Source organism: Tamandua tetradactyla, chromosome 5, assembly GCF_023851605.1.
Source record: "Tamandua tetradactyla isolate mTamTet1 chromosome 5, mTamTet1.pri, whole genome shotgun sequence".
NCBI lineage: Eukaryota > Metazoa > Chordata > Mammalia > Pilosa > Myrmecophagidae > Tamandua > Tamandua tetradactyla.
The window spans coordinates 73,602,950-73,626,102 of NC_135331.1; the positions used below are offsets into that span (position 1 = coordinate 73,602,950).

The 23,153-nt window shown below is 37.9% G+C and overlaps 1 protein-coding gene across 23 annotated transcripts in view; it reads left to right on the forward strand.

Moving 5' to 3' along the window:
- Positions 1 to 23,153, forward strand: part of NAALADL2 (N-acetylated alpha-linked acidic dipeptidase like 2) — a 1,514,274-nt gene that overhangs the window by 1,458,535 nt on the left and 32,586 nt on the right. For all 23 annotated transcript variants that reach the window (XM_077161086.1, XM_077161088.1, XM_077161081.1 and 20 more), the window contains one exon: positions 7,719 to 7,917. In XM_077161086.1, the coding sequence (XP_077017201.1) occupies positions 7,719 to 7,917 (199 nt within the window). The remainder of the gene's footprint in view (positions 1 to 7,718; positions 7,918 to 23,153) is intronic.

Here is a 23,153-nt window from a genome sequence, read left to right on the forward strand (position 1 = left end):
AAGTATCACTTTATGATTTTTTCCTTTTACTCAAGACCCCCATAGTGAAGGTCTGAGGAAGCTTTCTTTCCTCCTCCATATGCCTGTCTCAACCCTGTGTTCTCAGAGCTGCCAACTTAGATCTATCAGGTCCATGTTCATTCATTACCTCGGCCTGGAGTACTCCTTTGCAGCATCATGCTGACCTTGTATGTGACCTTCTTTATTTAATCTCCATAGAAAGATACCTCTAATTATTGCTTTACCTCAAAGGGAATGTCCCTTTCATGGCATGATAAAAATGTTTTTTTAAACAAGGTATCAAACCCTATTAATTGGAAACCTATAGGGAAATGTTTTGCAAGGGTGTTAGGGTCCTCCAGAGAAACAGAATCAACAGGAAATATTCATAAATATAAAATTTATAAAAGTATCTCATGTAACCATGGGAACATAGAGTCCAAAATCTGTAGGGAAGGATGTGAAGCTGATGACGCCAATGGAGGGTCTGGACAAACTCCACAGGAGAGGCTCTCCGGCTAAAGCAGAAAGAGAGCCTGTCTCTTTTGAATCCTCCTTAAAAGGCTTCCAGTGATTAGATTAAGCATCACTCTTTGCAGAAGACACTCCTCTTGGCTGATTACAAATGGAATCAGCTATGGATCCAACTGATGTGATCATGATTTAATTCTATGAAATGTCCTCATAGCAACAGACAGGCCAGCACTTGCCCAATCAGACAAACAGGTACCAGCACCTGGCCAATTTGACACAATGAACCTGACCATGACAGTCTACCCCCTGTCAATTTGGCAGCTATATTCATCACCTTAAACCATACCTAATTTCTAAATAGAAAACAATAAAAGACACATTTTTCCCTCACCTAACAGTACTCTACTGTCCTGCATATAATCAGAAACATATTAAATCTCCCCAGCATAAGGTGCAAGTTCTTGGGTCATATTCATTCTTAAACTTGATATCCTACAACTTAAATAGTACAACATAAACAAAATAGCTTTACAGTCCTCATTTCTGTAACTGACCACGTGGTCGTAGTTCATATTTATCACTACCTTCTTCCACTACTGATTCCATGTTCCCTTTACACTCAGCAAGCATTTCAGCTGGCTGTGGTTCTTTGCCTGGTGGGGTGACCCAAATCTTCATTTCTGAATATCCTGGTAGTCCTGCCTGGATTGAGTTGTTGCAGTTTTCCATTGATTTTAATCACAGGGCATGGTAGTACTAAAAGACACCACAGGGGATCTCCTATATTCTGAGAAAACTCTTCTTTACCTCCATTGTGCAGTTGCAGTCCTATTTCCCCCGATAGTCAGGATCAATCACCACAGCCAGTAATGTGATCTCCTTCCTGGCTTGTTGATGCAGGGTCATGAGTAGCCCAAAGGGACCAGGTGGCATTCTTAGATTCCAGTTCAATGGAATCATTGTTGTTTCTCCTGGTGGAAGCACTCTCCCTTTTGGAACTAAAACCTGTAGTCCAGCACAGCTCAGGATCACATGGACAGGAAGCAAAAATTTTCCTAGTGGATCACTAGAGGTAATAGTGAGAGGTGCCACTCCCATTTCCACCCCTTGGTTCCTGGACCCATGGATCCTGGCAATGGGAGAAACAGCACCATACAGCGGACGCTGATTCAGAGTATATACAGCTTCCCGGAGAACATTACCCCGGTCTTTCAAGGTATTGCCACCTAGTTGGCACCATAATTGAGTTTTCAAAAGGCTGTTCCACCGTTCTATAATCCAGCTGCTTCTGGATGATGGGGAGCATGGTAAGACCAGAGAATTCCATGAGCATGTGCCTATCCTCGCACTTCATTTTCTGTGAAGTGTGTTCCTTGATCTGAAGCAATGCTATGTGGAATACCATGACGATGGATAAAGCATTCTGTAAGCCCATGGATGGTAGTTTTGGCAGAAGCATTGCATTCAGGGAAAGCAAACCCATATCCAGAGTATGTGTCTGTTCCAGTTAGAACAAATCGTTTCCCCTTCCATGAAGGGAGTGGTCCAATGTAATCAACCTGCCACCATGCAGCTGGCTGGTCACTTCAGGGAATGGGGCCATATCAGGGGCTGAGTGTGGGTCTCTGCTACTGGCAGATTAGGCAGTCAGCAGTGGCTGTAGCCATGTCAGCCTTGGTGAGTGGAAGTCCATGTTGCCGAGCCTATGCATAACCTCCATCCCTACCACCACTATCACTTTGTTCATGAGCCTATTGGGCAATGACAGGAGTTTCTGGGGAAGGAGGCTGACCGGTATCCATAGAATGGTTCATGTTATCCACTTGATTATAAAACTTTCCTCTGAAGTCACCCTCTGGTGCACATTCACATGGGGCACAAATATCTTCATGTTTATAAACCTCAGAAAGGTCTATCCGCATACCTCTTCCCCAGAGGGGAATTTTCCAATTATGGAAATTATGTTTTTTGGCACCAATTTTCCAATTATGGTCTTTCCAAGTCCCTGACAATCCAGCCAAACATTAGCAAAAGCCCGTGAGTCAGTATACAAACGCACCTCTGGCCAGTTCTCCTTCCAAACAAAATGAACAACCAGGTGCACTGCTCGAAGTTCTGCCCACTGGGAGGATTTCCCCTCACCGCTGTCCTTCAAGGGCACCCCAGAAAGGGGTTGTAGTGCTGTAGCTGTCCACTTTCGGGTGGTACCTGGATATCATGCTGAACCATCTATAAACCAGGCCCGAGTTTTCTCTTCCTCAGTCAGTTCACTGTTAGGAGCTCCCCAAGAGGCCATAGCTCTGGTCTCAGAAAGAGAAGGTAATGTGGCAGGAGTGGAGACCATGGACATATGGGCCAGTTCCTCATGTAAGTTACTTGTGCCTTCAGGATCTGCTCTGGCCCTATCTCGTATATACCATTTCCATTTTATGATGGAGTGGTGCTGCAAATGTCCAACTTTATTGCTTAGTGGGTCAGACAACACCCAGCTCATGATAGGCAGCTCAGGTCTCATGGTAACTTGGTGGCCTATGGTTAAGCATTCAATCTCTACTAAGAAACAAAAGCTGTTTCTCAAAAGGAGAATACTTATCTGCAGCAGATGGTAAGGCTTTGCTCCAAAATCCTAAAGGTCTGCATTTTGATTCTCCTATAGGAGCCTGCCAAAGGCTTCAAACACTATCTCTATTTGCCACTGGCACTTCCAGCACCATTGGATCTGCTGGATCATACGGCCCAAGTGGCAGAACTGCTTGTACAGCAGCCTGGACCTGTCAAAGAGCCTCCTCTTGTTCAGGTCCCCACTCAAAATTAGCAGCTTTTCTGGTCACTCGATAAATGGACTGTAGTAGCACACCCAAATGAGGAATATGTTGTTACCAAAATCCAAAGAGACCAACTAGGCGTTGTGCCTCTTTTTTGGTCATAGGAGGGGCCAGATGCTGCAACTTATCCTTCATATTAGAAGGGATATCTTGACATACCCCACACCACTGGACACCTAGAAATTTCACTGAGATGGAAGGCCCTGTATTTTTGTTGGATTTATCTCCCATCCTCTGATATACAAATGTCTTACCAGTAAGTCTAGAGTAGTTGCTACTTCTTGCTCACTAGATCCAATCAACATGATATCATCAATATAATGGACCAGTGTGGTATCTTGTGGGAGGGAGAAATGATCAAGGTCTCTGTGGATAAGATTATGACATAAGGCTGGAGAGTTGATATACCCCTGAGGTAGGACAATGAAAGTACATTGCGGACCTTGCCAGCTGAAAGCAAACTGCTTCTTGTGGTCCTTACTAACAGCTATTGAGAAAAAAGCATTTGCCGGATCAATAGCTGCATACCAGGTACAGGTACCAGCAGATGTATTTATTTGCTCAAACAATGATACCACATCCGGAACAGCAGCTGCAATTGGAGGTGTTAACTCCAATTGTTAACTCAACCAGGGTTGAGTTTATGATAATCCACTGTCATCCTCCAAGACCCATCTGTTTTCTGCACAGGCCATATAGGAGAGTTGATTGGGAATGTGGTGGCAATCACCACCCTGCATCCTTCAGGTCCTTAAGAGTGGCAATAATCTCTGCAATCCCTCAAGGAATCTGTATTGCTTCTGATTTATTACTTTGCTAGGTACAGGCAATTCTGGTGGCTTCCACTTAGCCTTTCCCACCATAATAGCCCTCAATGCACGAGTTAGAGAACCAATATGGGGATTCTGCAAGTTGCTCAATATATCTATACCAATTATGCATTCTGGAACTGGGGAAATAACAACAGAATCTGTCTGGGGGCCCACTGGACCCACTGTGAGACAGACCTGAGCTAAAACTCCATTGATTACCTGATCTCCCATAAGCCCCCACTCTCATTGGTGGACCAGAGTGATGTTTTGTGTCCCCTAAAATTAACGTCACTTCTGAACCAGTGTCTAATATCCCTGGAATATCTGACCATTTCCTTTTCCCCAGTGTGCAGTTACCCTAGTAAAAGGCTATTGGTCTCCTTGAGGAAGGCTTGGAGGAAGATTAACAGTATAAATTTGTGGCAGTGTGACAGGGTTCTCCCCCAAAGGAACCTGGCCTCCCCTTCATTCAAGGGGCTCTGGGTCTGTAAACTGTCTCAAGTCTGGGCATTAATTATAGGGCCATGACTTTGTGTTTTTGTACTTCAAGTTAGACTTCTGTTCACTTGACTTAGAACTCTTGTTTATACAGCTCAAACAAGAATTTAGCAGCCTGCCCATCTATTGTACTTCTAGGTAGCCCATGATTTACTAGCTAATGCCACAAATCTCTGCAAGTCAGATTATTTTGACTCCTGCTTTGAGTTTGCTGTGTATTATAATAGCTATATCCACCCTGTCTTTGGTGATTAAGTGCTGCCATCTGGCTTCTGCCAACTCAGGATCCTGTCATCCCCATTGTGTTTAAGGATTCCAGCTCAGTGACAGCAGTTCCCACAGTAATATCTGACCTACAGAGAAGTGCAACCACAGAGTTCTTCAGGGATGATGGTGCTAGTCTCACAAATTTATTTCTCACTGTTCTGGTAAAAGGTGCATCCTCTAGATATTCCTGGTGGTTAAGAGCAGGCTTTGCATGATAAATCCACTCTAACATTCCAATCTCTCCTAGCCTCTGGATCCCCTTATCTACATTATACCAGGGTAGTTCTGACATTTCAACCCTAAGGTAATGTCAACCACCTTTTGATCCATGTTTCAGCCAACCATCCAAACAAACTGTTAATGCCTTTTCTAACACCTCGAGCTATAACATTGAATGCAGAATCTCTGCTTAGTGGGCCCATATCAATAAATTCAGCCTGATCCAGACTTATATTTCTCCCACCAATATCCCACACCCTGAAAATCCATTGCCACGCATATTCTCCTGATTTCTGTCTATGTAAATTGGAAAACTCACACAGTTCTTTTGGAGAATAAATTACCTCCTCATGTGTGATACTTTGTATTTTACCTTTAAGGGCCTATTGGGATTTTAGTCTAGTTATGGATCTGGAAGAAATGAGGGGTGGTGGGGGTGGGTCATAAAAAGGATTAGAAATATCTTCCAAGCCATTTGCTTCAAGGGTGTTCATTTTCAGTTTCATCTGGTGAAACAGGATTAATCCTTTTAGGGTTAATCCCTTAAATTGGAGGTTGGGTGACCAACTCCTCAGAGCAAGCTGGAGGTGAGGTGGCTATGTCCTCAGGGCAGACTATTACAGGGTTATTTAGAGAACACTCAGCATGACCTAGGGTTTTAACCTCACCACCAATGTCATTATCAATCCATATGTCGCCATCCCATTGTTCAGGTTCCCACTCTTTTCCAATCATTGCGCTCACTTTAATGGCAGACACCATCCAAGATTGAGATTTCAGTTTATGCTGTTGCTACTCTAACAATAACATTCCGAGTCTGATCTTCAGAGATCTCAAGTCTACGGCTACAGGAAATAAGATTTTTCTTCAGGGCACTCATAGAAATGTCTACATCTGTCAAATGGCATGTAAGCTTCTCATTTGAAGCCTTAAACCCATCCCTTTCACTCATTAATGTATACAGTGTATCTAGCAACAACCAGCCAACATCTCTATACCTCCTATTTCCACAAAACTCCATAAAGCTGTCAAAAACATTATCCCCCAGATCCTGGCTTCATACAAGTGAAGCATTAGAAGAATCAAATAGTGATGTTTTGACTCTCTCTTTTGCCAACTCACTCCATGGATTGGCAGTGTCATTCTGATTATGGGAATCAGAGTCCTTAGTGCCTTTGAGTCCAGTCAGAGTTGTATTAATTAGGGTTCTCTAGAGAAACAGAGTAACGGGAAGTATCTTTAAATATAAAATTCATAAAAGTGTCTCACATAACTATGGCAATGTAGAGCCCAGAATTCGTAGGGCAGGCTGTGAAGGTGATGACTCTGATAGAGTATCTGGACGAACTCCACAGAAGAGGTTCGCTGGCAGGAAGAAAGCCTGTCTCTTCTGAATCCTCCTTAGAAGACTTCCAGTGATTAGATTAAGCATCATTAATTGCAGAAGACACTCCCTTTGGCTGATTACAAATGGAATCAGCTGTGGGTGCAGCCAAGGTGATCATGATTTAATTCTATGAAATGTCCTCATTGCAACAGAGAGGCCAGCACTTGCCCAACCAGACAAACAGGAACAACCACTGGCCAAGTTGACACATAAACCTGACCATGACAGCAAATGTTAATCATTTACTCCTAATAAAACTCTATGAAGTAGGTACTATTATTGCATTCATTGTACAGTTGGAAACAAAGAGGCTTGGTAGTTTGCTAAATGTTGGAACAGGGATTTTAACTCAGGTGGTGTGATGCCGGGGTCCAATGGCCATAACCACTGTGTTAATATTGCTTGTGTTCCTTTTGCCACCACAGTTTATATCAGAATGGCTTCCAATAAGTTATGCAAACAAATGGACAAGAAACAACAACAAATGCAATTTTTCTCCCAAACTAAATGAAATAGTACAAAATTCTACACAGGAGAGTTTTCAGGGTAATTTAAAACCAAAAACATTTCTCAACTTCAAATTATTGGAAATTTCTAGTAAAGAAAAAAAGATTCCATTAGACATGTGACAGCCTATAATAATATATCTTATGTTCTCAGATAGATAACAGCTCCTTTCACAACTGTTTTTTGGGGAAATGCAGGATACGCCATGATGAACATGAACTTTTGAGTCAGAATTTAAATTCTGGCCTGTCACCTACTTGTGGGGTGACCTATAGTCATTTTCTGACCTTAATTAGTCCTCAGTGTCTGTGAAAATGAACAGGACAATACAAGGTTTGGTGAATATTGAATTATATGTAAAGTGGCCAAAACCATGTGTGGTACATAGCAGTCTCTCAGTAATTAGTAGCTATTTACTGTTAATAATAATAACAGCAGCAAACTTAATTAAATAGAATGTCATAACACATATAGCAGAGTGCTTCTGGCTTAATGAGCAAATTATCAATGTTTAATGGATATTGAATTTTCTTTGGAATAGGCACTATTTAAGTATGTATGCCTTTGTCTTTGCCAAGTGACAGATAGAACTGGCCATGACAAATCCCTTTGTCCTTCACGGTCAGTGCAGTTTGCTTTCCTATTTCTAATTAGAGTCATGATTGTAAAATGTTTAGTTTGCGCTTTTGGAAATGTCTCTTCTGAGATGAGTTCATTTATCTTCACCAGCTCACCGAGTTACCACGCCTCAACTGCTAGCCCTGGCCTCAGGCCTACGGGAGAGTGCAGAGCTCTTTCAGTCGGATGAGATGCGGCCTGCTAACGACCCCAAGGAGAGAACCCCCATCCGCGTCCGAATGCTCAATGACATTCTCCAAGACATGGAGAAAAGCTTCTTGGTACTTCAGGTGCCACCAGGATTTCATCGGTAAGATCTGAATTCCAAAATTTACATTTTTATGCCACTTCAACTGGATTATTATTTTGTTCAACTCACACAATATGCACCTTCTCCAATTATAATGCTCTTTAAAAAATAAACTGTCTGTAAAGCAGTTATTATATCTACAATTGGAGGACCACCTGCCCCTCAAAGAAGAATCCAACTGCCTATATGTATGTCTTTGTGTGTATGTATGTGTGTGTGTGATAAAGGAAACTTGGCTTAGCAGTAGCATATAGGAAATGGCTACAGTTTTTTTGTTTTTTTTTTTCCCTTTTCATTGTTAAGGTCAATATATGTCAAATGGGATAGGGCTACTAGGAGAGTAAATGCAAATGTAAGTTATTATAATAGAAATATATTTTCTAGGTAGATTAGAAAATAGGTACATCTTATTTTGCCCTGGTAAAACCACATATAATTCTAAAAACTGTATTTTAAGAGGGAGTTAAATAAGTTGAATATTCTGAGGTAGAGTGGGATTTAGATGGATCGTGAAACAACTACTGACTTAGGAATAGTTGCTTATAGGGTCACAAAAGAGAGCTCCCTGCAAACATTTTATGCTATTTTCACATGGAAGAGCTCTTAGAGGTTGAGGCTATTATAATGGATTTTGTTTTTGAGGTTCCTGATATAATAGAAAATAAATAAAAGCCAAAATGGGGTGTATTAGCTAGGGTTCTCTAGAGAAGCAGAATCAGCAAGAAATATCTGTAGATATAAAATTTATGAAAGTGTTTCACATAACCATGGGACTGTAAACTCCAGAATCCACAGGACAGGCTGTGAAGCTGATGACTCCGATGAAAGGTTTGGATGAACTCCACAGAAGAGGCTCACCGGTGAAAGTAGAGAGACTGTGTCTTCTGAATCCTTCTTAAAATCCTTCCAGTGATTAGATTAAATGCCACTCATTGCAGAAGACACTCCCCTTCACTGATTACAAATGTAGTCAACTGTGGATGCAGCCAACATGATAATGATTTAATTCTATAAAATAACCTCATAGCAACAGACAGGCCAGTGCTTGCCCAATCAGATAAATGGGCACCACCACCTGGCCAAGTTGACACATGAATCTGACCTTGATATGGGGTTAAAAATTGTGGCATGTTCTAAATGTTTTCATTTAACTGTTTGATTTTTTGGCTAAACACAATGCAAATACACAAATCTATCTGAGTATCTGTGTATAATGGGTATTTACATATCATGATTTAATACATCTGCATGTTGTGTCTATGTTTATGTATCAGTTTGTCTATGTATGCATATGTATATACATACACACACACATATTGCATTTTAATGCACTGTTAAAGTCTAAATTCAAGGCTCTTTATGAATATGTTATAATTATGGGCAAAATTGTCCTCCTGTTTCACTCTTCCCCCAGCCCCTCATTTCCTTCCTTTTCCTCACCCTATGCACATGAATTAAATATACTATGTGTACCCAAAATGTAAATAGGATTAAAGAACTGAATGAAATGGGAATACAAATCTTAATTGCACACAAGAAAGATGTTTTTCACGAGCAGTGCTCTTGAAACACAGAATATGATATTCTTGTAAAGTGAAGAATTTGCCTTCCATGTAGGTATTAAAACTCAGGCTGGGCAGTCCTAAGCATCATCAGAATGTTTGGACTACATGAGATTTAAGGCACCTTTTAATACCAAAATTCTATGATTTGACAAGTCATATAATCTCTTTGTGCCTTAATTTTTACATCCCTAAAATGAGATGATGGGATGAAATCCTTTAGTAAGGACTTTTTTTTTTTCACTTCTGATTTTGGTGATTTTCCTTATAATTTAAGCTCAAATCCACATATAAAATCCTTATTTTATATTATTTCCACAGTCACTATAGTCCTTTGCTATAAGACTTGGAAAACATTCGTTCATTCCAGCAGACATTTATAAGGCAATTGGTATGCTCCCTGTACTCTTTTAAGTAACAGATATAGCAGTAGCCTAAAGTGAGAAACAAAAAAGAACAACAACAAAATAAACAAAAAACACTCCTGCCCTCATGAAGCTATATTCTAGGGGTGGGGATAGGGAGACAGACAAGGGAAAAGGTAATTGATTAAAATATATTATATGGTAGATGTGATAAATGCTAAAGAAAAAGATCAAATTGCATTTTAAAATCAAAAAGTACTAAAAATTTATTAAAGGGATAGATTATGTTTTCAGAAGACATCATGTAAGATAATTTATGAAAAATTCAGAAATTAAAAAAATCATAGGTTAAGAACATAATTTTATATAGTATGGCATCATAAACTATTTTTTACATTTGCCTTTCTTGGTGCTTGCAGCAGATATGGAAGACCTCTCTATGTCTCAGTTACGTATCTAGCAAATTTTTATTACCCCTTCAGTCATATTCATGAGCTAATTTACTTTATCCTGCATTTTATCTAAATAGAAATGTACATATTTGTCTGGTCCTGAGTTAGCAATGGTGAAACAAGTGAATTTTTCCTGCTGGTCATATGATTATAGTATACCATATCTTGTATCCCAGTTGTGCGATGCTCAAAATGTTGATTATGATAATGTTCTATCCTCTTATCATTTTAACAATCTTTAGGACTGAAAGCTTGTTGTTAAATATCTTGATATTATATATATAACTCCTGTTATAGTTACTTAACTACATCGTATACCCATCTTCTCCTTATTCTGTAAATTTATGTATGTCAAAAGTGAAAGTAGATTAAATAACTTCATTCTGTATCTGATTGACCTTTATCCCAATATTGCCCTGAATTTTTATTTCATTTCTGAAAAATATAACAAATCATCCTGCTTCATGTTTTTTTTGTTTTTTTTTCCAAAGAGAATCCCCATTTCTGAATATTCTTGATGTAACCACTTCACAATTACAACAGAGTTTACACTTTCAATCCTAATATGGGAATTGAAATGTTCCTTTATGGGGAAAGAACTGTTCATAATAAAAAGTTGAGTGTGACAGGATGATGTGTGGGTTAAGAAAATAAAACAAAACAAAACAAAAACAAACATTGATTACTTGTAACTATAACTGTATGGAGAAAAGAGAAAATTGTTATAACGCTTTAGAAAAAACATTTTATGAACAGGATTAATTTTCGTTCATGTTAAAAACAACCCTTAGAGGGTGGGCCATCATGGTTCAGTAGGCAGAATTCTCGCCTGCCATGCCGGAGACCCAGGTTCAATTCCTGGTGCCTGACCATGTTAAAAAAAACAAAAACAAACAAACAGGCAAACCTTAGAGATGTTAGTCACAAAAGAATCTCACTGTCTAACCCAATGTTCTTATAAGAATTCTCATCCCAAATATGAAAGAAGGAGGTCAAAAGTGATTTGCTTTTTAAGAAAGTTGTTGATAGAAATTTACTGTGTAAAGCCAAATACTGCATTTGCAATTTGGATCATGTCTCAAAGGACACCGCCTCAACAAATACACCAGTAAACACTGAAATGCATTAGTTTTAGAATATGCAGAAAAATTTTCACCGTAATTTGGCATCCGAAGATTGAAAGGTTTATGCTTCCTTTGATGGCAAACCTAAAGCTATGGTTCTCTAAAATCAACCCTCATTGAACACTGCTCTGTGCAGATATACTGCTGGGAACGGACAGTACAAGATCCCTAACTTCAAGTACTGTAATCTAATTCCAGAGGTAAAATATGAATTGTAAGTCAAATAAAGATATAGAATATGCATGCAAAGTGCCCAATGAATGTAATAAGCACTGCTGGGATTTAGTGAAGAATGAAACTATTATCCTGTAGTAGTTAGGAAAGACTTTACAGGGAAAGGGAAAAAGTTATCTGGGGCATCAGGGAATGGTAGGTTGTCTATCAAACTAGAGAGCATTTCCTGGAAAGACAGGCAATGGGAAGGAAGTCACAAAGAGATGACTTTGTGTGGTGGCCAGGAAGTGGAGGTCACGAGCTAGAAGTGTTTGAATCATTATAGGGTTATGGAGAGATAGGTAAGAATCAGAGGATGTAATTCTTTAAATGCTCTGTTGAGGAATTTGGCCTTATTCTTCACACAAAAGAAGCTATGTGCAAAGTTGTGCTCTAGACCTATCTGCCTGGTGCTCCAGATAGGGTACACCGGAGTCGGGAGAGAACAAAAACCTTCAGAAGACAAGGGGTGAGGTGTAGAGAGGCAGGTGCTGAAGACAACAGGATTTGACATGTTGGTGTCAGAAATGAAGAGTAAAGGACCGGCTTGAGGAATTTTACTAAGAAAAAATATGAATTTCGAGATCTAATGGCTGTGGAAATCACATTTAGGTGGTTGTTTTTAGGGCTTGCCTAAAAATCATGGGGTTGAATAGTGAAAAGAGCCTCTTCTCTGTCCCATTTCTGTAGCCAGAACGTGGCCACTGATAAGGCACTCAGTGTCTCTAGGTCTCCATGTGGTGACATGAAACGCTGTTGATACAGATGATTCCTGAATCCCTTTCAGCTGTAGCATTCTGATTCAGTGGGTACTCACCGTATTAAGCCTCACAACCTCTACAATTAAGGAGAAATCTTCTGATCCCGAGTGAGGGAAGTAACACTGATATCATGTACAATGATAGACTTTAAAGTGAAAAAGCTGCAAAGTGGTACAGAGATGCTGACCCCACTAGGCAGTGAGGATAAATGCATGTGATCAGGTACCACGTAAATGAAAGCAAGTTAAAAACTAAAAGGCACCACAGAAATATAAATACCATCAAAATCCAGCAGTGTGAACTTTGACTTGTCACCTGAATGGGGAATTATTAAGAATTCTGCATCCTCCACCTAGATCCGTCCTCCACTGCGGTTCCACAAGGAACCGCTCTTTGACTCCTATAGGGACAGGGTATGTCTGGAAAGGGGCTTTTTTGGCAGCTGTATTTTGTTGTTACTGGATTATTTTAAACTTCAGAATAGATAAAGGCAGAGGGAACAGTCTGAACCTGTGCATTCCCCACTACAACATACTCTTTTTTTTTTTTTTTGTATGCTGTATGACACGGTCACATTTCATTTTTTTCCCATGTGAATAACCCTTTATTCAACCACCATTTGTTGAATTTTTCTTTGTTTTTGTTTGTTTGTTTGCTTGCTTGTTGGTTTGTTTTGGGACGTTCATGGGCTGGGAATCGAACCTGGGTCTCCTGCATGGCAGGTGAGAATTCTACCACTGAGCTACGCTTGTACCTCCTACAACATACTCTTAATATTGCCCCTTTGTCATCAGCATCTTGCTTGTTCATTGTAGAACAGCTTTCTGAATTAACAACAATGTGTAATGATGATTTTATAGGAAGGGCACTGAACTTCAGATCTGTAAAAGTGGGGAGGATTTTGATCAAGGCAATATCTTTTAATACTTGGAGACGCTCACATTCCTCAAGCTGATCAGCATCAATTTCTCATCTCTAAAATAGAGGTTGATAATCTATGGATACAATTAAATAAAATAATTGTATTTTAGCAATTATTTTCTATTTATATACCACCAAGTCATTACATAGGTAATCAATGAACTAAAAAGTCCTATACTAATTTTATAAAACAACAATAATTTTACAGCCATCCACTGTTTTTATTTCAGATATTGGTAGTATTCTAGTTTCCAAATCTCTCTTAACCAAGGGAAAAACACTTAAGAAATAAAGTGGCACAAATTTTCTTTCCCCAGGGTCACTGCAGTCAGATAGGTCTTTCATTTTTAATTTTCAATATACTGTCCTTTCTCTTAATAAACATTTGCTAATTGTTTACCAATTAAGGGATTGGCAACATCCCATAGAAAATAAAGTTTTGTGAGACAGAGAATTAAGTATGCAGCTTTAAAAAAAACAGTAAATAAAAGATTTAAATAGCAGTGGCTTTCCAAATAAATCTGAATACTAGATAACAACCCCGTTCCAGGAGGAAAGTCACCTCCCAGATCACTGGCTGTTCAGGAAACACTGGTCTAAGAAACGTGGCCTTCTGTGGCAGAATTTTTCACATGTTTTAAGTTTTAAAGATTAAGTCTCTTTTTAAATTTTGGCACCATTTCTTGTTTGAACTTTAATGTCTTGTGAATCTGCACTTTTCCTAGCTTATTTAAACAAATCTAAGTAAAATCCCTGAACTTGTCACAAATTATTGCAACACTTCAGGATAAGAGTTCTTGAGGCTGGTGTTCCGTCTCTAAAACACCTTTCTTCACAAAATCATACACTAATTTATGTGGTCCTAAAAATGAAAGAACTAGTCATTGCTGTCTCCTCTATTTAAAGAGACTGGACTTAACTGCACAGACATAAGAAGGTCCTTGACTGTTAACTTTTAGTGTACAGACAGAAACCCAGAAATTATAAAACTGCTCTTGGCAAAAGTATGATTGGAAAAGGTTTTCTATAAATAGTTAACCCCCAAAATATGAGTGCATGACCTCACATGCACACATGGAGATAAACTATCTACATAAAATCACGTTTTTAGACTCTCTACCTGTTAAAGAGACAGTAATTAAGCAGCAAAAGCTAAGAAAGGTTTCTGCCCCTGCGTATTCTGGAATATGCATTTTGCTGCTCTATTAAGTGTGCTTAGGTAGCATTATGGGTGAATATTGCCAAAGACCAAGAAATCTGGTGTGGCCTGGTGGCAGAAGAAGGGGGAACAGAGGTCTACCCATTCTTTTTGTATTACAACAGTTTTACTTGCAAGGTATAGGAAATTGAGAAGGAAGCCAAAACAAGCCAATGTTTTGCCTATCCTCTGGAGGATCTATAAACATGGAGCTCTCTGAAAAGGGGGGCATCCTCAATAGCTGCCATTCAAATAAATTAAAGCCTTCTTATTATTTTTAAAAGAAGACTATTGGTTATACTGCGATATTGTACCATCTGAATACTTGATATTTCAGCTACATTGTGGTTAAACAGACTTTTAGGAGCTAGCTAAGCAATTGTATTTATAATATTATTTCTGTTGGAAGATACATTCTGAGTTCCAAATAAAGACCACACTCAGGAGTTTGGGGAGTACGACCCATTTATAAGTTGAAGGACAGTGTGTATGTGCTTATACAAGTGTGTGTATATGTGTGTGTGTGTTCTGGATTTGTGTGCTTATGGAAAGATGAGGCAAGTTCATAATAAAGAAATTCTTTCTGTGATAATTAGAATGGCTTTGTGCAAGGTCAGAGGATAACTTCAACTCAATCCATGCCAAGGCATTTTTTTTTTCTTGCTAGCATTCTGGAAAGCAGGAAAATAGCAAATGTAAATGTCAAGATGCTTCTGTCTTGAGTCAAGAATAAACAAAGCAAGTAATCCATTAAAAATACTTTTCTAACACATAAGCTCCCAAAACTTTGCTTTTGAAAGATGTTAGAACTGGTTTACACTTGGGCAAGCAATGGAATTAGACAGAACTATTAAAAGCCACGTTCTCTTAGATACCCCAGAAATCAGAATTTAAGTTGTCTATTTGGTAAATACATTTGGTTTTAAGAATTTTAAGATATTGAAACCCAAACTCCAAAAAATATTTCAGAATAATAGTGATCTCATTATACAGTTTTCATGGTGTTTTAATTAGAGTTAGTTATATAAGTACTAATAGAACCTCACGTTCAGTGTTTGATTGGGATAATGAACACTTTGTTCTGGTCGTACTTTTTCTTTTAGCGAGGTGTGGGTGGTCTGAATGGAGTTAAAATCCCACCGTTGTTTCTCTTGTCATTAATTCTATCAGCAATGCCTCTGATTTCTTTAGACTATGAAAAAATAACTAGTGATTAAGAATTACCATAATGCTCTTAAAATATTTTTAATAGCAGCCATTTGCATAAAAGGATCTATGTGTGACTACAGAGTGTTATAATCTGCACAATGTATAATTTCCAAAAGAGGCTTGTAAGCCTGGCTCATATGCAAAATCTTATGCTGATCATTATATAAATTCCCTTTTATCCTTTTATGAATAAACATATACATTGACTTTATATACCCTTCATATTTTTAAAGTTTTCACTTCTCAAAGGAGTAAAAAAAAAAAAAAAAAACCCTCCAAAATATTTAGAGGAACCAAATTAATATACTGAAATCCAAGCCTTTTTTTTCAATTGCTTGGTTTATTAATATTAAGACAAAGGAGTGTGTCCCATTCAAGAGATAACATGCAAATTCAATTTGATTAGATATTTCAATGCTTGTTTAAACAATTTCAATGGACAATGAACCCTTTGCCAGTTTGAGAACTGAGTCTGCTTCTATCAAAATAGAAATTCATATGTACACAAGTTTGGATTTTATAAAAATTTCTCTTTCAGTTTTGAAGTTTCTTTTCATCTAAACTAAGAAAAACAAAGTCATATTTGCAGGACAAGACACATTGCCAGTCTGAGAGTGATCTGTGATTTGATGGTGCATTTAATAATATTAAGACTAATAATAACACATGTGTCTTGGAGGAGGATTTATTTTCTATTAAGCACTATACTGTACATTTTCATATATTGTCTATAACCATCTTTTTATCCACATGAGAGAACTAAGGTTTAGGAAAGGTGAATATTTGACAGAGATTGGATCTGAAATTGGCCAGTTTTTCCTAAAACCACTATTCTTTCTACTCGACAGTGCTGCATATATATGATGCAAATTAACCCTAGTTTGCTAAGAAATCACCAATAAATTTACTTAGTTATTGGTACTAGTATAGCCAAATATTGTGTGGGTTCATTTTTCATAGGAAATTGTTTACTTTCATTTGTTCCACATTTGCAGAATTGCATCTCCTAAATTTGATGTCTAAAAAAAATGCATCTGTGGGGTACCAGCATTCCGCAATTCTGAAGAAAAGATCAAGGCTATTATCATGAATCGATAAAATTATCTTGTCTCCGAATATCACCTACCCCTTCCTGTTTCCATAAAATTTAAATGCAATTAAAAGGGGAAGGACATTACCTGCTAAATCATGTATATCATAAATAGAAACGTTTTTACACAAATAGCAGTGCGATATAGAGGGAGGAGCGCTAGACTGGGAATTTAGAGACTTGGACTTAAATCTTAAAAGTGAAGCTGATCAAGAAATCTGAAAGCAAGTCACTTAACATCCAGGAAATTCATCCTTTTATCAGTAAAACAAGAAAAGATAAACTGGAAGGGCTCTAAAATAATGGAAATACTAGGAGAGTAAGTTTTATAAGTAGTTGAAATTGACCTCTTATTTCTTTGAAAAATGCATTCCTGGAAATAATTATTTTAATCAGGGAAAGAAATAATAAAATGTAGGTTCTCCATGAAACCATCTTGAGCATTTGGCACTTGTTTTTCTCACCTTTATCTTGTCTCTTATTGCACCTATCATTATATAGCATATTTTTGCATTTTTGTTTGTATAAATGACTTGCTGATTTAATATGTTCAAAAGAGACTTACAAAGGGATCATGTCTGATGTTTTCTTTCCGCCCACTGAAACAACTAATGTACTGTTTTGCTGCATAATGAAACTGAAGTACTTGATTGCTATGTAGTTCATGTTTTGGAGATCAAAAGCTCAAGAATAGTTTTGTGTTTGACAATATTTAGATTATTAAATAGAAAAATTTTCTTCTTATAATAAGAAGATAAGATCTCCGTAACACAAAAATATATATAGAACAGGTATAGCGTATTGAGATGGTGTCATGGTTTGGAGCTGTATATAGCCCAGAAAAACACGTTCTTAAACTTATTCCATTCCTGTGGATGTGAAACCATTGTCAGTAGGACCTTTTGATGGGGTTACTTCAGTTAAGCTGTGGCCTGCCTCAGTCAGGATGGGATATAATCCTATTACTGCAGATCTTTATAAGTAGAATAAAATTCAGACAGAAAGAAAGCCATGAGGGAGCAGCCCAAAGCTGAAACCAATGGAATCTAAAGAGAAGAGAGAGGCTGTGTGAGGCCACCATGTGCATTGCTGTGTGAACAGAGGAGTCCAGGGCCAAGGGTTACAGCCGCCAGCCCCAAAGTGCCACAGTGCTTTCCAGGAGAAAGCATTGCCCTCATGATACCTTGATTTGGACTTTTTCCTAATTTCAAAACCATGAGCTAAAAAATTCCCATTACTTAAGCTGACCCATTGCATGGTATTTGCTTGAGCAGCCAAGGAAAACTAAAACATGGTATATGGGAAAGAACTAAGAGTCAGTACTCACAGTTCTATAAAGCACACATTTATTTCCTCTACTACGTATCCAGTCTGCTTACAAAAGCATAAGGCCATAACAATTGAACCGGTGAAAAAACATAGGCTGGGAATACCATACTTAGATAGGATCAACTTGGAAATTTATAAGGGCAATCGAGGTTGAAACAAAAATTATTCATCCCACAGTTGGTAATGAGAACACTATATACTATTTAGTTTAATATACAGATGATGTAATCCTAATGAAAATTATACAATGAATCCTCAAATTACATATGGCAGGGTTCCAGCTTTTTCTTACAATTTATCAATAACAGACAAGTTTTGGTAAGAAAAATAGAGAATCTAAGTTCTCAAAGTAGGCATAGTTTTAAGAGAGAATGTTAGAGGTATGTATATCCTTTGGAAGAGTTGGGGATATAAAAGTCAAGGAAGCTTAGCTGAGATTCATAGACTCAAGAATTGCTGAAAGAAATCCTCAGTGACAGTCTCAACTACCTGCAGCCCTGAAGCAGGCAATTACTAGGAGTTCTCTAAGAAACTTTGTGAACTGGCTGTGCTATCTGCTCGCGTGTCTGCTGGCAGGCACTGCTGAAGAACAATGTTACTTCCTCTTCTGCCTTCCAAACCCGGATAATGGATTTAAACTGGGTATCCTTTTCTATCTTTTGAAAAAAAAAACATTTGTTGACTTATCCAGAAAGAAACTTCTCTGGTCTTTTAAGCAGTTCTGTCTAGATCTTGATGGCAATCTGCCTTGTGGTCTAGTAAGTGACAGTGGTGAGGAGGGGTATATCCTCTAACAGTTGTTAGAAGGGGTATTTGACTTATAGGACATTTCCCTGTAAGGCAGAAGTTGGAGACTCCAGGATACTCACTATAAGAATCCTTTTTCAAAATGAAATAACATTCACATGTCAGGCATTTAATGCACTTTCTAATCTGTGGTCTTCACAACAATATAAATGATGCTTGTTGGTAGTTTTATCCAGGACTTTCTTATTCCCAAGTTTTTTTTTTTTTACTTCTCTGAGCATTTATTAAAAATCTATTTTCCTTCCAGATACTCAATATTCATTTTTTTTTTTTAATCTCATGTGACACCCACTCATCCGTATGGATAATTTCCCCGTTTTGCAGTTAAGGAAACTGAAGCTCAGAAAAATTAAGTCCTTTCCCCCGTTTCCCACAGATAGTAAATAACATAAATTGGTTAAGTGATACAACTGGGTTGCAGCCATTCTGAGTTTTATTTTTTAACCAAATTTATGACAATTTTTTACGGAAGCTTTACTGATAAAAGTAAGATGAGGAGATTTAAAAAATGGTATGAATAAAATCATCATATCAATCCAATACAAAGAAGCAGAATATATTTTATGTCACAATAGCATGGTTATTTAATTCTTTGCCAGTACAGACACCGGGGTTGTGAGCTAGTGCCTATGGGTTGGGAGATAATTTGATTTTTTTTCATTTCCTCTGATTCTGGTTTTAATCTTATTGTCTTTCTTATTGGTGAGTGAGAAATTGATGGTGATTCTTCAAAATGCTCATCTAGGACTATTACTGATTCCATTAGATTGGTTAATTTAGCAATTACTATCTTCCATATGCTACTACCATCCTAGATATGGAGAATTCAATACTATCCTTGTGCACTTTACCCTCTAGTAGGAAGAGCCAGAGAAGAGGCAGACAAAGAACTAAATACAAATGCAATTATAAATTTGAAATGTGCTGTGAGGAAATGAAACATGATTTTTAAAAAAATGGCTGATATGATTGAGAGAGAAAATTGGAATAAGATTGGAAATTAGGCCAGGGTCTAGCGGCCATGGAAAGGAAGTTATATGTTACTTTCAGGGCCTTTGAAATCTTATTTTAAGCAGAGGGTGGCATAATTTTACCTATCTATCTATCCATCCATCCATCCATCCATTTAGCTCTGACTACTATGTTCTAAAGTGATTATGACAGTAATGGGCAAAATTGGAAAGGCTGTTTTATTTAATAATCTAAGCAAGAGTTCATATTGGTGGAATTGGAAATGGATAAAAGATTACTTGAATCATTTTGGAAATAGACTCTATACTACCTAGTGATGGATTAGTTATGGGGATGGGAAGGAGGGAGAGAAATCAAGAGTAAAACCTGGATTTCTCTCATGTACAGTTTTAATAGCTATGATATGGACAGAATAATTTTCTCTGATTTTTTAATAGGAGTTCTGCAGACTTCAGCTTAAACACTATAATTGGCAGGGAAAGATTAGTTTTGGTTAGTGCTTAAAATAGTTAAATAGTCTTGGAATGAAATTCTGATTGCATCTGTCTGTTTATGTTTGTCTTGTCCTAAGGTATACTAAAAATTCACCTGCAGTCTCTTTCTCATCTAGAAATAATTACATGCAAATAATAATCGATCTTTATGCAATAATGAGGCATGAGAGTAAGCATGGCCAGATGTATTTCGAAGAAATGGCTTTCAAATATGCCAAAGTAGCTCCAGTTTTTTAATTGCTGATCGTAGTAGGTCTCATTTTCTAATCAAAGCTTACATATGGTCCACCTTGGAGTTTGGAAGATATGCTAATACATCTAATTTTATTCAAAATCATTTAAAATGCAGCTATGTCAGGCACAAAAATTAAGAAGGAAAGAAAGTAATATATGTACCAAATGTTGATTTCTTGTCTGTAGGTAGTTGTAAATTCTCCCTTGTTTCCAATCTCTCTCCTTTTTTTTTAAATAGCTATGAAGTTAGACACTAACTTAAAGCTTATTGATAGTGTCAGTTTTTCTTTCAAAAACTAAATATCAAATGGATGAATAGCAAATCATTATAAATATACTGAGAGTTAAGAATTTTTTTTTTTTTTTTTTTTTTAAAGGAAAGACAGAGAGAAGGAAGGAAGGATAGAAGGAAGGAAGGAAGGAAGAAAGGGAAACATTTTTTAAACATTTTCTTGTTTTATTGTATTCTGTTTCTCCGTTTTTGTTACATGGGCTGGGGCCGGGAATCGAACCGAGGTCCTCCGGCATAGCAGGCAAGCACTTTGCCCGCTGAGCCACCGCGGCCCGCCCAAGTTAAGAATTTTTCAAGCTTGAATTGCTGACTTTGTATAGAATTTAGATTGGTCAAATTTCATTTAACTCAGCTGATTAGTGTTATTTTATGTTTGCAAATTTTTTGGTTAAATGAAGCCTATTATAATTAAGAAAACCAAATTTTTATGGATAAACATTTAAATTTACTTATTTCATAAATTTTTTTTTTAGCATCTTTTATGTATAAAGCATAAAAGAAGCATTTTAATTTCCTAGGATTGCCCTAACAAATTATCACAAACTTAGTGGCCTGAAAAAACAGAAATTTAGCCTCTCTCAGTTCTAAAAGTCAGCAGTCCAAGATGAAGGTGTTGGCAGGACCACAGTCCCTCTGGAGGCTTTATGGAGCATTCATTCCTTGCCTCTTTTCAGTTTCTGTGGCTGCCAGCATTCCTTGGCTTGTGGCCACATCCTCCAGTCTTTGCCTCTGCCTTCACATTTCTTTCTCTTCTTTGGCGTGCGTCTATGTAATCACCCTCTTTTCTCTTATATAAAAGTATACATGTGCTTAGATTTAGGGTCCACCTAGATAATTCACAATGATCTCCTCGTCTAAAAATCCCTAGCATAATTATATCTGCAATGACCCTTTTCCCCAAAATGGCAAAATTAACAGGTTCCAGGGATTAGGTTGTAAACTCATTTTTGGGCACTGCTCAGCCCACTTTACCAGGCAATGTAAGGGATATGTTTATGATTAGGTAATAGCTTTCTTTTCATAGATGTGCCAGTTAATGAATGTTAGTCTTTCAGTTTCAATCCCATCTGAGTATATTATGCTGTTAATTTGGGGTTGGGAGTCTACAAGCCACATTCTTACCCAGTGCACCCTCAGTCAGACTTGGTAGTGGGAAGCACCAAAGGAAAACTGGAGTTATGGAAAAGGAAAACGATGTGCTTCTTCCTGTTTGTGCTTTGTTCGTGGCTTAGCTTCCTTTCGCTGTCATCGTCACCCCAGCCATGCTTCTTCACCCAGGTAGCAGAGGCCCCTTCTAGGGTAGGATTTCATCTCAAAGTGCACTTTTTCTAATACTGTCTTCAGCGGCCTCTTGATACCCATCAGAGACATCAGCACCAGCTAGCCAGGCCTGCTCTACTTGTGTGCCCAGCTGCTAAAGGCCCAGTGACATTAGCAATAGCCAGGGAGTGGCCTCCCTTCAGAGGTTAGAGTTTCCGCTTCCCAGTACACCACATTCAAGCTTTTATTGCCCTAACTTCTCTACTCCCCAGTCTCAGGGATAGCAGCTGCTCCTTGCTCTTGTAACCTTTGTGACACTTCAGTGTTTCCTCTGTGCCTTATAATATAAAATGGAAATAAGGTATCTTCAAAGCAAACTTCAAAATAAGGTTAGAAGTAATATATTCTAAGAAAGATACAGATAAAGAGTTAGTTTATTCGTAGAAGTGAGAGTTTCTTGTCACCTGTTTCAGCCGAGGTAGACCCTAAAGCAGCCGTCATGGGGGAGATGGTAAAGTTGGGTTTTAATCAGCAGTAGATTTTGTCATTAAGAAATAGGGATGGAGGAATAGAAGGGCATTTCTCAAGAAAAGCTCTCTAAAGGGGATGAAAAATACTACATTTCTAAAAATCACTAAATAATATTTACTAAGTAATATTTACCAATCTTATCAATTATACCTTCTCTTGTAATATAGTAGAGCCCTCGAAGACTGAGTCATGTGTCCCTATGAATAAATAATTGTAGGTAGTCTGCTACTGAAAACAAAAAGCTGAGTGAATAGTTCCATATTCTGTTTTTTCTCTTTTTCATTCCTATGTTTTGAGTAGTTGCTCTGATGTCATTGTGTCTAGTTGCTAGAATCTGCTGGAAACTGCTTGGTTGTTTGGTATTATTCTGCCTCTCTTAAGCAGTGCTGCTGGTTTTGGAACAGGTGTTTGCCCTTCTTTCT